The sequence below is a fragment of the Anas platyrhynchos genome, chromosome 16 (assembly GCF_047663525.1).
Source record: "Anas platyrhynchos isolate ZD024472 breed Pekin duck chromosome 16, IASCAAS_PekinDuck_T2T, whole genome shotgun sequence".
NCBI lineage: Eukaryota > Metazoa > Chordata > Aves > Anseriformes > Anatidae > Anas > Anas platyrhynchos.
The window spans coordinates 2,726,632-2,742,793 of record NC_092602.1 but is presented as its reverse complement, the minus strand read 5'-3'; the positions used below and the strand labels follow the sequence as shown (position 1 = coordinate 2,742,793).

The 16,162-nt window shown below is 52.0% G+C and overlaps 1 protein-coding gene across 1 annotated transcript in view; it reads left to right on the top strand.

Moving 5' to 3' along the window:
• Positions 1–16,162, top strand: part of SETD1B (SET domain containing 1B, histone lysine methyltransferase) — a 46,542-nt gene that overhangs the window by 16,447 nt on the left and 13,933 nt on the right. Inside the window, exons 7-9 of the mRNA XM_038187210.2 lie at positions 9,917–10,696; positions 14,527–14,697; positions 15,328–15,415. Of these exons, the coding sequence (XP_038043138.2) occupies positions 9,917–10,696; positions 14,527–14,697; positions 15,328–15,415 (1,039 nt within the window). The remainder of the gene's footprint in view (positions 1–9,916; positions 10,697–14,526; positions 14,698–15,327; positions 15,416–16,162) is intronic.

Below are 16,162 nucleotides of genomic sequence, written 5' to 3'. Positions count from 1 at the left end.
CTGGGGGCAGGCACGGAGAAGGTGAGCAAAGCAAATGGCAGTGACCTGTGGACAGCCGACTGAGCCTTGGGGCCAGGCTGGCAGTGTCAGGAAAGGAGCAGGGCTCGCCAGCTGCTCACCACGGCCGCTTTTCCCCTCCAGTGGTCGGTGGTGGCAGCAGGCACCAAGAGGAGACTTTGCACTAACTCACAGCAAGCCAGGAAGGGCCTGGCTCTGCCTTTTTTGGGCTGTTTTGGGGTTATTCCCTGCGGATAAGTGGCTGTGTGCAGTGCTGCTCCCATGGGATCACCACCAGGCTGGGACGATTCCCGGCCGGGAGCTCCTGGGGCCGCTCCCTTCTCAAACCCACCCACGCAGCACCCCGTGGCCACGAGCTTTGCGGCTGAATTTGGCTCTAGGTGAGAAGCATTTCCACGCTCTCGCTTTCAACCTCCTGCTCGCTAATTAGGGGACAGGTGGGGAAATCAGCACAGCACAGCACAGCACAGCTCACCTCTGTCTCCCCCCCTCCCCCCCTCCCGGTGTATTTTCTGCCCGAACAAATGGCAGTGGGAATGCAGCCCAGCTGCAGGGTATTTCCACCCTGGTAATTCACAGCAGTTGTGGTTAGGCGCTGTAGTTTGCATATAGCGGGGATAGTTCAATAGCCAACGGTTGGTACCTTCTAGAAGGCCATGAGAAATGTTGTGTCATGTCCCGCGCGGGGATTATTTTCATTAGGGGCTCAGCCAGCAGATGCCAGCCCCAGAGGTTACCTTTCCATCACCTGAGAGCAGCTGTATGGGGAAAAAGTTGCCTTCCTGACAGAGCTCTTCTTCCATGAGCATCATCCGGAGAGGGGGAGCTGGAAGGCGTTGTGGCTGGATGCTGCTTTGGGTTTTGTCTTAGGAAGATTTTTCCTGATTTAATGAATGAGTTGCATTCCTCAGCTGCTGTGCTTGATTCCGTGCTGTCTGACTGCCTGTTGCTAAATCGGCGTGGCGAGAGAAGGGAAAGCTGAGCAGGAAATAAAGCAGTGAACAACTCAAGATGCCTCCGGAGAGAAGATCTGTAAGAGAAGAGGAAACGGTACCAAAGGGGAACTGTCTCACTGGCCTCACCCTTACTTTTGAGGAAGAACGCCTCTGCTCAGCCTCTTTAGCTGCTTGAAGTAGGCTCCTCGGAGTGAAGCAGCTCCCGTGGTCTGACTGGGATTTAATGCCCCCGCCGCACTTTGCTGAAGGACTCGTTAACCTGCGTTACGGGGCTCAGCAAGGGAACGGAGCCTGTCGAGCTCCTTAGGGTGCCACTCATCAGCTGTGGTCACTGCTGCAGAGGGCTCCGAGCCTTGCCACAGCGACTTGCCGAGAAGTTTGCCTCTCGAGCTTCTCCTTCCCCTAGGCCATTCTCTGCTGCTGCATCCCAGGAGCTCTTACACCACCTGCAGCGAGAGCTTCGGCCTCGCTGCTTCCATGCTTTTTGTGTCAGATGGTCGAGATCGAGTCTGGCTGAGTGGTCTCGCCTGCAGCAGTTCTGTTGGGAGCTTCCTACAAGCCCCAGGTGCTTGTGTCCTCCCACCTCGGGGCGGTGGCAGTGGCTGTCTCCAGAACTGGAGGCCAGAAGTTTCCTTAAAATCTTACCACGTGCCACCGTGACTGCAGTGAAGATGATGACAAGGTCTTGGGATGTTATTAGCAGTTTTATTAGTATTTTCCCTCAGGAAAGGGAAAAGTTAAGGTAAGAATTAGGACTTGAACTCTCTTCCCTCCTTGCTCCATGCCTATCAAGTAGCAAAAAGCTGTACATGTTTGGGGAGTTGATCTGGGCCACCTCCACCAGCTGTAGGGTTCAGGCTCCCAGGCTTTCTTGCAGGTGCCAAAAACAGTTGGGCCTCGTTGTTTCCCAGCCGTACGGACAGGTCAGGGCTGCACCCTATAAATTCAGGGCAAGAACAGCTCAGGCTGCTGGAGAGGGGATGGAGAAGCCAGGCTCATCATTTGGGATGCCTCTGGAGAAGGAAGGGCAAAAGTGTCTGCGCTGCTGCGTGCCTTGGGATGCTGACGGCACCTGGGTGGAGAGCAGCGAGCAGAAGAGCATTAAAGGACGATGTTGATGGATGGTCTTACAAAAGCTCCTCTTTTTCTCTTGCCCGGTGTCCTTCAAGGCCTCGATTCCTTGGTTTCTGCCTTCCCTGCTGAGCAAAGTCCACGCCGTGCAGGCTGCATTGCGAACGTCCAGCTCCTACAAATGAAACTGCTGTGGCTGCTAACGCTGGAAATACAGAGATACGAACAAAGTGCTGAAAATGCTGCCACAACAGCAATAGCCCCGTGATTTCAGGTTCTCCAGGGTACAGAAGTAGTGTGTAAAAGGGGGAAAATATCAAATCGGCCTCGTCCTGCTGATTAGAGCTTGTTTAAATACAGCGTGTGCACAACCTGTTCTTCAATAGGCCGGTATCAGCTGGGGAAGCCAGGCTGTTTTCCAAGCTTATCTGCTTTCTTATTGCCCTGTTGGTAGCGAGATCTGAATCCGTGGCTCCGTTTGACCTGTGCTTTAAGTACAGGAGAGAGCTCAGGGGATGGCAGAGGAGAGAGCCTGCTTGGCACCGAGCTGCGAGCTATCTGTGTACTCTGCACGCTCGCTTATTGCATCCCTTGTTATGCTTATTGCTGGACTCTGATCTACTGCTGCTAATTCCCCTCTTCAGCTCTGCTTGTAAAGTGCCTTCTGCTATCTAGGAATATCGGTGTGCTCCTGCAGCACCATGAGGAACGGAGCAGGGCATTTCAGAGTCGCTTGGTACATCGGGGCTCCGCATCTCCTGCGCTCGCTCCTGAACTGAGCAGTTTGCTTTGCGTCTTTAGAGGGGGAGATGCTGCTTCCAACTCCAGATCTCTTCACGTTTTGGGAACGTTCCCTGACTAATTTATCTGTAGGGGGTATTTTCTTGCCACTCTGCCATCCTTTTATGCATGACTTAGCTTCCCAGCCGACTGAGGAAGCCTTTGAAGTTAGATTGCAAATGGGCTGTCCCTTCCCCCCCTCTGAGGTAGGGAAAGCAGAGCAGCCATTGCTGGGGGAAGAGCTGGCCCTGTTACGTGGCTCCCCACTGTACCACCTCTTCTTTTCCTCCTTCCTTTTCCCTACTTCCCCCCCAAGAAACCCTTTTTCCTCTTAATAAGATCTCCTTTAAGACTTAAGGGAAAAGGCCGTGGTCCCATGAGAAGGCAAATCCACTTTTAGGGCGTTTTGTCTGTGATGAAACGTGAGCAGCCTCCCCGTTCTCCCCCTGTCCTTAAAGCACTGCTGGATTTACGTGTGGTTTTCGTGTCAGAAAGCCCTGGAGGTGAGCGATGAGACCTTTTCCCTCTGGGAGCAGCGGTGCTCTGTGCTTCCCCACCTCCAGCCCTCCCTCCGTGCACCAAAAAGCCACGAGGAGCTCCTTCCTCACCTGCTTCCAAACCACGCCGTGCGGCATTCCCAGTCTGTGGGATGGTCAAACGAGGGACCAGCCCCTGAGCCAGCACATTGCAAAGCACAAACAAGCATCTCCTCACCCCCATCCCCGTGTTTTGGGACTGACAGGGGTTCCTGGGGGATCCACCTCTGTCCTTCTGCGGTTTGAGGCATCGACTTAAAGCTTCCTTTTGGCATTGAGGGGGAAAAAAAGGCATGAATTAGGCTGGTGTTTACAGTGCTGTTTGTTTGTAATGAGCACCTGAATGTTTTTGTTGCTTGTTTTACCTGTTGGACAGCCTTGGAGGTGTGAGGAGGACAAATGAGCACCAGACCAAAACACAGGCTGAGCCAAGAGAGTGTGTGTCAGGTTGGGTATAGTCACTTCTTGCAGCCTGAATTCTCCTTTTCAAGCAGTGAGGGAGAATTTTGCAGTCAGTAATAAAGAAACCCAAACACCCAAGTAACTTCTCACCCCCTGCAAGAAATCCTTGCTGTGTTGCAGCTGTTTTGGTGCCTGTTTTTTGCAGGACACGGCAACGAGTTGTGGAATAGGATCATAGAATCATTACCGTGTTCTGCTCTGCTTCGTTTGCAACCTTTGCCTGAAAGTCAGATTTGCAAAGTGCCGTATGAATATACAGCTGTGTAGAAATCGTGCTCTTCTGTTCTCGAGGTAGCAACACATGTCGGGAAGGTATTCATAATCGCTCATCTGTAATGTGTTAATCTTTTAATTTGCCTTTTCCTGAGCCGGGCATTTCATTACAGCGCGAGTGCACCTGAAAGCTATCTCTGTCCCAATTAAAAGCTGCAGCGATCCTAATCGCGCGCTCTGGCAGCGGCAGGAGGAGGACGGGAGCTCCCTTTGCTGCTCAGAGGAGGAGGAAAGACGTGACTAACCAGCCCGGGGAGGAGGCAGCAGACAAACTCCAGCATCGATGCAGGCTGCAGTGGCCGTGTGCTGGCCAGAGCAAGCTACCGCAGGCACTGATGGGGCACGGGTGCCTGAAGAGGCTCAGGAGCTCTCCCGGGAGCTGGCAGAAGGATGCAGGCAGCGGTTTACTCCGCTTTTTGCAGCTGGTGAAGCCCCTCGGGTGGCTCTGCCCTCCTGCACGCCACTTGGGCAGTGCCGGCGCGGTGCCACCCTCGTGCAGGTTCCTGCAGAGGGAGACCTGTAATTACAGGGAGCCGAGTCTGAAATGTTCGTGTGTGTTGTCAGCATGGGGCTGAGCCCCTCTGGGTCACGCCTGACACCGAGAGGTGCGGATGCTCAGCACAGCACCTCTGCCGTGCCATCGTGCCTGATCCCGTGAGCTGAGGGCGGCTGCTGCTTGGTGCTGCGCCTGCGAGCCCTTCTCTAGCCAAAAACCAGGTTAAAAATGGGTAAAGCAATGCTCCCTGAAGCCCTCGCTCTGTTCTGGTATGTAGATTTTGGACAGCAAGGGGTATTTCAGTGTGTGATCCGTGTGAATGGTGGGATTCTCTGGGCTGAGCTTGAATAAGCTTAAATATGTTTTTTTTTAAAGGAGGTTTTCATTGAAATTGTGCCTCTGAAGGGGGGGGTTGCAGGCGGCTGGTTTGCATCCTCAGGCTTCCCTTTTGTTCTGGAGATGCTGTGAGGAATGTCAGTGACAGGTTTGAAGTCTCTCGTCCTTTAATGTGTTCCGCAGGAGCCTGGCAGAGCGAGCGGCGCGTTACAGGGCGCGTGCTATTCCCACCCTGGGGTCGCAGCCTGGGGAGCCAGGGCCGATTCCCTCGATTCCCTCGTCAGGCCAGCAGCACGGCGCGGGGAGGCAGCTGGAGGGACCCGGAGCCTCCTCCCGGCACTGTCACACTCACTGTGTGACCCTGCTCAGTCAGTCCTCATCTCGCTGCCTCTCCCTCGCCTCCGGAGCTTTTCCTTTCCCTGCTTTTTTGTCAGGATAAAGGCCGAGGCGTGCTCGCTCGCGGATGTTTTTAGATCCTCGCATGGACTTCATCCAAAACCAAGCAATGACTGTTTGACAGTCAGTAGGGTTATGAAAACTTTTCTCCTCCAAGAGCTGCTTCTGATTTTACATCTCGCTGTATTGAAAAGCTGCTGCCTAACACTTCAAGGGGCAAAGACTGCCAGCATTCAGTGTGCAGCTTTTGAAGTTTTGGGTGATTTTTTTCTCCCCTGTATGGTTTCTGTGCGTGCGAGTTGCAGTAGGCTTACAGGTTGCCTTCCTCATTCAAGGGATGCTTTGCTCCGTTACAGCTGATGACCTTGCATGGAGCTGAATGCCCCTGGCCCTGCCTTTCAGTGTTTTGGTGCACCAGAGCTTGGTAGCTGCTGTGTTCTGTGATACAGCTTGCCCACCTGGGCTGCAGGTAACTCGGTGCCGATCAGAGCATTTAAACAGAACCAGCTGCGAGCTGATGGTCTCCAAAATGCATTCTGAATTCTGAGCAAGCTCTTAAACCCAAGTCAGGGCCGGGAGAGAGCAGCTCTGCACGCCTGCAGCAGCCAGCGCTGCCTGCTGACATATTAGGACGTAGCTTCATTTTTTCTGCAGGTACAAATGTTTGCTTGCTACATGCTGGGGATTGCTCCGAGATAAGGCCCATACCCTGCGTTCAGCAGCTCTCTGCCCTGCTCAGGCCGAGCAGAAGCAGGACCTTGGGGTGTTCCCCCCGTGCAGCTGAGGCTGTGCCTGTGCTGCAACGCGCTGCGCTGAGGGTGGCAGGGAGCGTTTGGGGGAGCAGCGAATGATGAGGCCGTTTGTAAGCAGTTAGGCTGACTCGAGTCTCTCCCAACAAATCTGCATCGTTCAAACACCTTCGGAAAAATGTGTCATGCATATAATTAAATACCTGTTTTGCTAACTCTTAATTTAATTAATGCAAAGTGGAGATGGCAGCACCAATTAATTTAGTTGGAAATGGCTTTTCTCTCAGTGGGCTGAAGGGAGGCTTTCCGGAGGCACGATACCAGCTGCCCTGGGAAGCGTGCAGGTGAACCCCAGGACTGACTGACACCGTTTTTTTTTTTGACAGTGATGGAAATGACATCCCCAGAGCAGCGCAGATGCCAGCTCTCAGATGGCTTTTTTCCCCTGTAAAAGCAAAGAGGGAAGGCAGCGAGGAGGCAGTTGCTCTGGGAGGAAAGCGTAGCTGCTTTCAGCCCTACCCTGAGAGGCATTTGGTAGCAGCCACAGCAAATCCAGGTTCAGACAGATGAACGAAAAGAAAACCGTGTAACAAAAGACCTTTCTGTCTCCCCCTGATTTCTCTTTCCGTGCCTTTATCTGTCTCACTCAGTTGGTGCCCGTGTTTTTCCCCCTCAGACAGAACTTTCCTCTAACTGCTCATCCGCTTTAAATATTAATTCCTCTTAACTTTCTTTAAAGACTTCCGTGTAGAGGATCTTCTTTTGGTTTGACCTCTTTGCTAACCTCATGTATTCCTTTATTTTCTCCCCCTCCTGCCCTTTTGGTCTTTTTCTCCCTGCCGTTAAATCCCTTTCTCTTTCCCTTTCCGTCTTGCTTGGGTTAAAACTGGAGCACAGATTGTGTTCGCTGCGCAGGTGAGCTGTCAGCCCCACACCGCAGGAAGCAGGGAACGTGTCGTCGCTTCTTGCAGACCCAAATGAGCACCAGAGGAATTACAAAATTAAAAAAATAAATCTTTCAGTCTTCCAGAAGTTCTCGCTGTTGCTTTAGCAGCTCTCGTTTCAGCTCAAGGGAAAATAAATGGGTGTATGAATGAAGAAAGGTAACATGCACTGCAGCGTGGGGGCTGCCACCCCCTTAGCTTCAGGTCTGCTGCCCAAGGCAGATCTGAAGCCAACTTTGTCTGTCTTTGGTCTGGGTGCTCCTGGCTTCCCATCCCATGCTGACTTTTAGCTTTATCCAGCTTTTGGAACCAGCCCCAGCGCTTTTAGCAGTGCCTTTGGTGTTTATTACTGACAAATGGGGTCTGTTTCGCGGGAAACTTGTTGACACCTGCTGCGGGCATCTCGTTTGCTCTTCCTTTGCTCCTTTCAGTGGAGCTGTGTTAGCTGAAGCTGCGGGATGTTCTTTCATTGCCCGCACCCTTGGCGTGGGACGTGACCGCAGCCGAGCAGCTGGGGAGGGGACACAGGGTGTGAAACCCCAGACCTCTTAGTCAGGGCGGGGGGAGAGGACACAGTTCAGCTCTGGAAACACTCGAGCACCACAGGTTATTACTTCTTTCTTAGCTGTTTGTTTCAGGGATACACAACAGCCCTGGGGGCACCTCCCAGGTGTACAGAGGCACCAAAGCAGCTCAGCAGCTACAGGAGAGCCCCCGCTTGTCCCGCGGGCAGCGTTTGGTAGCACTCACTGCAGGGTTTGCCAGCCACCAGTGCTGCTCTGTGCTTTCAGCTGCTCTGCAGAGCTAAACGGGGGTCTCCTGGGAGAGCTGAGAGGCAGGACATCTTCAGATGGGCATCTTCACTCAAGCCCTAAGTTGTTTTTTGGGGTGACCCATGCGGAGCGTGGTGCACGAGCCCATGGGCTCGCGCTGCAGCAGAGGAATGCGGGGAAGCCGGGCTGAGGGGAGGTGCTAGGACAGGAGGATTTGCAAAGCTGCTGCTGCCAGCGTTGTGCTCAGCCTGCTCTCTGGTGGTGGCTGCCGTAGCAGAGATGACCTTTGATAAAAATGTGAAGCATTTGGGTTGATCTGGGTAGCTGCGGTTGCTCAGTGCCGTACGGCCGCAGCTCACAGCAGAGTCATCAACCAGGCTGCTCGTGCTTTTCTTTCCTCACCACTGTCCAAAATCGCCAGGTAAAATAGGAAATCACGGCAGAGAAGAAGAGAACTGCCGCCGAAGCTGTTTGCCAGCAGCTCTCCCTGTGCAGGTTCTCCAGCATCTGGTGCGGGCTGAGCTTCATTGCTCTTCCTTTCGGATCAGGGAGACCGGTAGGAGAGCAGACACCAGCACCTGCTGGCACAAAACGTGGAAGAAACAAACATCTTGGGGATCTTTGTTCAAATTTGGCTGAAAACAGCCAACAGGTTCCAAAAAAACTATTGCCAGGAGTGAGACACAGAGACACAGCAACATTACCACTTAATTGTGGTCTCGTTTCCTCAGCTGGGCTGCAGCCCACGGTGCCCAGGAGAGCTTCTGCGCCGAGCAGCGCGGGGATGCTCTTCGTTTAGATCAGCTGGGGGGTGACACACAACTCTTGGGGCTTTTTCGTGCGAGGCTGTGGGGAGGAAGGAAGTGCTCGGTGCGTCGTGTGAGGGGTGCAGGCCCCGCACGCTCGGAGGGAGCCTGGGAGAGAAGGTCACGATGAGAGCTTCTGCTTTTCAGCCCTGAAAACAGCCGGGTGGTGGCTGCTGTCGCAGGAGTGGTGGGTTTTGCCATTTTTAGCTGGGAAAAAAAAAAAACAAAGGAAGGAAGAATGGGAGAAACAGTTTCAGAGCAGGTAGCTTGGGACCCTTCATCCCGCTAATAAAAGGTTAGCCCCATTTGTGCCACCTAGATCAGCTGTTGGCGCGTTGAATGCGTCTTCCAGCAGGGTTTGGTTGGTGTATTTCATAGCAGGCTTTGGTTTAACGGTACCCGAGGGATGTGGCTGCCATCCATGGGTTTTTTTGGTGCTGGGGACACCTTTGGGCTGAAGTGCCCGTCCGATGTCACACACCGGCGTCACCGCTGGCTGCGAACCAAGGCTGGGGCTGGTGGGGGGCCTCTCCTGTATGGGGCCAAGTCGGGCAGCTCCGAGGCTCCAGGACGAGCAGACGCCCTTTGCTTTAATCTCATTTCCATCCCTTTGGTGGTAGAGGTGGCACATGGTTTTTGCATTTTGTATAACTCCGTCTTTATTTCATGAGGCTGGCATTCATTTTGCTTAGAAATACGACGTGCTGTGTCTTTGAATTATGGCATTTAAGACTCTGAAGTTTAAAGGCAATTTAAACAGATTCAGGCTCTTTTTTTCAGCATGAATTGCTTTGGCCCTGTAGACAACTTTTGGTAGCAGCAGCCGTGTGGAAGTATTGTCTTCCCACAATTAGAGGTTAAGAGTTGACAGCAGATGAGCTGGGGAGGATAATACAAAAACATGAACGTTCTTTGCACGTGCTGCAAACTGAAAAAGAGCTCACGGTGCAATGCACCTGTCGGGGTTAGATGCAAATAAGAGGTAATGCACCTCGCAGAGAAAGGCGGCCGGGCTGCGTGTGTTCCACCGATCACGGGAGCAGCTCTTCCTCGTGCACAGAAGCCAAGGTTTGTGTTCGGTTGGGATCGATGCTCTTTCAGGAAGCTGCTACCTCTCTGCTTCCTGAGGTCTGACATGGGAGGGAGAAGCTTCAATGGGCACCAGCTGCTCACCGGGCCCTGGCTTTGCGGAGCATCGCTCACTTTCCTCCAATCCCAATTAAAACGGGGGTTAAACTTAGCCTTTGTTTGAAGCAGCTTGTGCCGTGGTATTTAACGCAGAAGGATCCTGCTGCTCACCTTTCCTCTCTCTTTTTGCAGGGTCAGCATTCTTCGGGGGAGGACATGGAGATCTCCGACGACGAGATGAACCCCGCGCCCATCACCAGCGCCGAATGTGCCAAAACCATCGTGGTGAACTCCTCCGTCAGCAACACGGCCGTCATGGCCCCGTCCATCCCCCCCATGCCGCCGCCGCCAGGATTCCCTCCTCTTCCTCCTCCTCCTCCTCCACCCCCCCAGCCGGGCTTCCCGATGCCCCCTCCGCTCCCCCCGCCGCCTCCCCCCACCCACCCCGCCGTCACCGTCCCCCCACCGCCTCTCCCGGCGCCCCCCGGGGTGCCCCCGCCTCACATCTTGCCTCCTCTGCCTCCGTTCCACCCCGGCATGTTCCCCGTCATGCAGGTGGATATGATAAGCGTCTTGGGCAACCAGTGGGGCGGCATGCCCATGTCCTTCCAGATGCAAACTCAGATGCTGAGCCGCATGATGCAGGCGCAGAACACCTACCAGTACCCGCCTTTCATGGGGGGGCGGATGCAATTCGTGAATCTTCCGCCCTACCGGCCCTTCTCGATGGGAGCTGCTCTTGCTCGTGGGCAGCAGTGGCCACCGCTGCCCAAATTTGACCCCTCGGTTCCGCCGCCGGGCTACGAGCCGAAGAAGGAAGATCCCCACAAAGCCACTGTGGACGGAGTCCTCCTGGTTATCGTGAAGGAACTAAAGGCTATCATGAAAAGGGACCTGAACAGGAAGATGGTTGAAGTGGTAGCGTTTCGGGCATTTGATGACTGGTGGGACAAGAAGGAGCGGCTGGCAAAGGTAGGCTCTCACCTGTGGTGTGCTGGGTCCTGGGGAGAGCTGTTCATGGTGCTTGTGGCCGGGGTGTGGGCAAGCAGGGGGCTGGGGCTGAATTTAAAACCAAAACAAAACCTGAAATGTTACAGTAACTAGAGCAGAAGCAAAAAAAATAAGCTACAGAATAGCTCTGCTGTGAGAAACCCCATTGCTCGAGGTGGCTGAAATTAAATGGGAGGCAGGTATGTCCCTCACCTGCCTCCACACCTGCCCACGGGGCTGGTTTCAACCCCAGGAGTGTGGCAGGAGCAGCCCGGGAGCACCAGACGTCAGCCCACAAGTGTCTGGGAGGTGGTGCTGGTGCTGCAGGCTCATTTATTTGGTGTCTCTCCACGTGTCCGGGGATTTTGTGCTGCTTTGCCATCAGAGCAAATGCAGGCTGGGAATTCTGGTCCTTTCCCGGTGTCACTGCAGCCCTGCTGGGTGTCTTTGCAGAGCTGTCCTGCTGGGCGGGTTTGTGCTCTCCTGTCAAGCTGAACTCCAGCGAGCAGCAGTTGTAGGACAGGGACAGCTGCTCTGAGCAAGGGAAGAGAGCTTACAGCACACACCCGGGAGTCCTCTGCTATGCTCCTTCTGGGAGAGCCTTCACAATTAAGGGACCTTGCTGTTAAACTCTAAATGCCCAGCCCTATCCCACCCTCCTCCTTCTTTCCTTTCCACTCTTCGTGCAGCAGTTCCAGGGCCTGAAGTTTGAGAAGTTTAGCAGATTTCGTTTTTTTCTCGTGGTCTGGACCACTGGTGGCTGCCTCCAGGAAAGGGTCTGCAGGAGGAAATGACCCCAAAATCAGGAGGCAAACAGGCAAGGGCTTCTTGCATCTAAGAGGAAGCTAAACTTTAGCTCCAAAAACACACAGTCAGATGCAGCAGGAGTGCTTGAAACCATGGCGCTGAAACTTTGCGTTTCCCACTCCGTGTGACAAGGTCCGTGAGTATTCCCAGTCCCCTGCCCTCCTCCCGCCTCCCCAGCGCTCGTACACGACAGCGATTAATTCAGGAGCTGAACGTTGGCCAAATACACGAGGAGTTCCAGGGATTAGTTAAGGCAGCAGCCTCGCATGAGTCGTCTGATCCTTCCTCAGCCAATTTCCAGCGTGCCTCGGCCAGCGAACAGCTCTCGTTTAATACGCAGCAAATCTGACACTAGCAGGAGAAATTAATGCTATAGAAAGGGCCACACAGTCCTCACGGTGACTACTACAGAGGGTTGCTTTAAGAAAGAAGAAAAGGAAAGGAAAAGCAGCACCACAACTTGCAGGTACTTTCTGTTTCAGATGCCAGTTCTCTGGGCAGCACCCTCACCAAGTGCTCTTGCAGCTGGCTGTGTGTTACCTCTAGTGCCTGGGAGAGCTCCTGGGCTTTCCGGACAGCTCGGTGCTGCTGCTGCCCAGCAGCTGTTTTATGGCAGTGCCTTTTGCTCTGGGTTAGAGCTGGCTGCTGTGACATGTGGCAGGAAACCCAGTCCTTCTCCTCCTGCCTAACGTGCAGAGCTTCTGCCTCCTACCAGTGCTGTGTGCTGACAGCTTCAGGGGAGGCCCCTGAGCTTCCAGGGGAGCGAGGGGACAGATCCCACAAGTAGCTGCAAAGCAGCAGTTGAAGCACCCAAGAAATTGGAACTCTGCAGTGAAGGGGCAGAATCAAGTCAAGGCAGGACTTTGGCGGCTGCTCGGGATCTTCTCTCTCACCCCAGCTGGATTTTGCACGTTCCTCACCTGGAAATGGCAGCCCTCGTTGGCCAGGGCAGCCGACTGCTTTTGCCAAAGGAAAACAAAAGAGGAGAGTTCAGCTTAAATGGTGCCTTCTCATTCCTGGTGTCTTTTATGACCATGGGCTCCTCAGTGGCACCTGGAGGTCAGTTCTCCGCACGCTTTGCCCTCACTGGTTCTTCTAGAATGGACCAAGACCTCCAGGCACTGTTTGAGCTGGAAGGTTATCAGCACACAAATCCACCAGAACAGGCCCTGCATCCCCATTTCCTCCCTCCTAATGATTTTAAGTGGAGCTCCTTATATAATTTTTCCTTACTGATTATTAGTAGTGAAAGAAACTGTATTATTTTCAGAGGCTTGCAAGTATAAATAAGACAGCATATGTGCTTGTTTACATCTTTTTTTTCCCTCTAAAAATAAACGAAGCAGATCTGTAGGGACAGCTATCTTTTAATATCTCCTGTCCCTGGCCCACCAGCTGCAGCAGCCCTCCTGTTGCAGGAGAGATCTCGTCTGTGGCAGTGCAGGAGCTCCACCACATGCCAGGTCCTCCAGCAGGCATGTCCCTCTGGTCAGAGGCTTCATGGGTCTGCTGTCTCCCTCCTTCACCTTCCCCAAGCATAAGGCTTCTCTATTTTTTTTTCCTTCCTTTGTCTGGCTGCTGTATTCCATCGAAGGAATTGCCTTGGCTGCTTTTAGGTGCTTTTAGCAGAGTGCCCCATGTACAACCAGCCCCCCAGGCCGAGCAGGGCTGCTGCTCGGCTTCCCTGCTTGATATTCCCACTAGCCTTGTTCTTTATTAGCAGGAGAGCTGAGCTTAAGCTGTCTCTTCGGTGATTACAGTCAGCTTCAGCAAATTAGCTCTGTTAGTGTCGGTAAGAGAAAATGACTTTTAGGCAGTGTTGCACCACGGACTGATGCCAGTGAGCGCTGCCTCCGGTGCCCTTGGCTGAAGACAAGCGTGATGTGCTGCTGTGCACGATGCTGTGTGTGCCATTCTCCCTCCTAAATATTTTGCTTCTCCTGCCATCCAGGACTGGAGCCTTTGACGGTTTTTGTGGACTGTGGTTGCTGACCAAACACAGGGTGTATGTGACTTTTGACTTGCTGTATTGTGCCTTACACTAAAAAGAAGAAAACAGCCCCAACTAGAAGGTCTGAAGTTGCTTCTAGTTACATGGGTTAGCAAGTGAAGGCAGAGAACACAGCTTTAGGCTCACTTGCCTAAGGCACACCTGGGTTATTTGCAAGAGGTGTGTGCGTAGCTGCATTGCTAACAGAGCTGTGGGCAGACCAGGAGGGCTCTGGCAGCAGCATGTATGAGGATGGTGGTGTTTCCCAGCCCCATAGTTTCCCTTCAGAGCTCGGGACACTTGTGCAGTAGCTGCTCCTTGGCACTTGGTAGCTCCTGCCTGGGCAGAGGAATGTATTCCCTCAGGGTGGCGAGTCCCAGGTTCCTGTCTGCCCTTCTTCTTCCCCTTTCATCCCTCCCCGTTATTGACTTTGCTTCCAGCATCTGTGCTGGATTCTTGGCTATTCCAAAGGAGGTCACAGTGGTCCCCTTGCTGAGGAAACCTGAAATGGCCCAGAGGGGCTAGTGAGGACTGCTCGTTTCCCTTGTCCTCTCTCGTGAAGCACATTGGCCTATGTTAAGCTGCATGCAAAGATATTGAGATCATGTTTTAAAACACTCGGTTAAGAAAGCAAGAGTGGTTCTTTGCTACCTGACATCATGACGACTCCAAACACAAGATCACTTGGTGTCCCAAGCCACTGCTCCAAGAATCCCAGCAGGTTTGTCTTGTAGTGCCTTGCGCAGTGCGGAGAAAATAACTTCTTAAAGTGCAAAAGGGAAAAGGCTTCTTGAAGATGGCAACGTCTCGTTATCAAGAGGAGCTTCTGCACCTTCTCCCTTTGAAGTCGTGTGGCCAAGTGGTGCATCTCCAGATGCCCTTGCCTTCAAAGAAACTGATGCCTGGGCAGGGGAGTGGTATTTCAGAAACCTCAGCTACCTAAATGGCTTCTGGACTTTGTGTGCTCCTCAGGAAACTTTTCCTCTTTTAAAGTGTGTTTTTTTTTTCTCTGCAGGCATCTCTCACTCCAGTGAAGTCTGGAGGCGAACTGGAGGAGAAGCCAAAGCCGAAGGACCGAATCACATCTTGTCTCTTGGAGAACTGGAACAAAGGAGAAGGCCTGGGATATGAGGGGATCGGCTTGGGCATTGGGTTACGAGGGGCCATCCGGTTGCCATCCTTCAAGGTAAAAACAAAGTTGTCTTCGTTACTTCTAACATTCCCTAAAGGAGTATTAGGAGGACAGATGGAATGGAATCAGACTTGCAACTATAGGGTCACTTGAGCATTTTTACTTCCTGGCAAGAAGTAGAAGTATAAAAAACAAAAGTTTCTTAAATAAAATAAAGAGGGGTTGGGGGTGAGGTGAGGGGGATAGAATGGAGCCCTTCATTAAAATTGAACTTTTGAGTGCAAAGATGCAAGTAAAGGTTTGGGACTAGAGACTCTGCAGTCTTGATTTAGAATGAAACTTGGTGTTGAGGTCCTCTAAGATGTCACAGGCTCAGGCTCTCTGTTCTGTTACAACTCAGACACATCCATTTGTCAAAAGCATTCTCTGTCAGATTCAGAGTACCTGGTTGATGACATGCACCATGCTGGTATGGGAAGTGTTTTGATGCAAATTGAAGGGGTAGAGTTTCATTCACAGTGAAATTCTGTTTGCAAGCAAATAAAGGCATCAAGAGCCAGGGAAGTGGCCCTTGATTTCTTGGTGTAAGTCACACTGGCAAAGTTAGGCAGTAGCAGTTTATTTAAGAAGCTGATTTCTGCTGTTTCTAAACTCTTAGAAATGCTAATTTTGTCTTTTGTTCAGGTGAAAAGAAAGGAGCCACCTGAAGCTGCCTCAGCAGGAGATCAGAAGAGAATCCGGCCTTCTACTTCTGTTGATGATGAAGATGAAGGTTTGCAAAGCACATTTGTTTGAAACACAAGAGCAGATGCAAGCCACATGCGAGCTGAATCCTTTTAAACTTCACAGCAGTGTGCTCACTTACAGTTAGACACAGAATCAAGGATCTGAGCCAAAACCCTGCCTCTCACAAACCTAATCAGCTGGGAGATGTCTTCTCTGGATTCGGTTATCTTAAATTCACTGGCGGGAAATTTAAGACCTGCATTTTATGAACGCTTGTACCCTATTTTAGATTTGCTGATGCAGAGCTGGTCACCCAGTAGAGGGAGCTCAGATTAGTTCATGGACTGTGTTCCGGAGGCATGCTTGCAACTCACTGTGTATGTTGAGGGAGAAAGCAAGTAAGAGACAGTTTGCTCTGCTTATTTATTTATTCTTAAGTAACTTATTTGCCAGAAGAATCTATTTCCAAAGATTTTAACTTTTTTTTCTCCCTGGGAACAGGGAAGAGTAGAGATAAGAGTATTCAAAGCTTGATGTCTTTATTTTGCATTAAACAGAGGATTCAAGTTAGTTCTGCTATAAACTTGGTTCAGACTAACAACTCGTTTCAAGCCGAAGTACAGAACCAGGGTTTTGTTTAAAAAAGAGAAGGAAAGACATTAAATCATTAAGTTTAAAAAATGTAAGAACCAAGGTTAACCAAGCATCTTTCTCATAACACAAACCCATCAGTTCTTCAAGAAATAAAACAAACCTAGAGTTTGTTAAAGCATTCGTATCCCGTAGCGTGCCC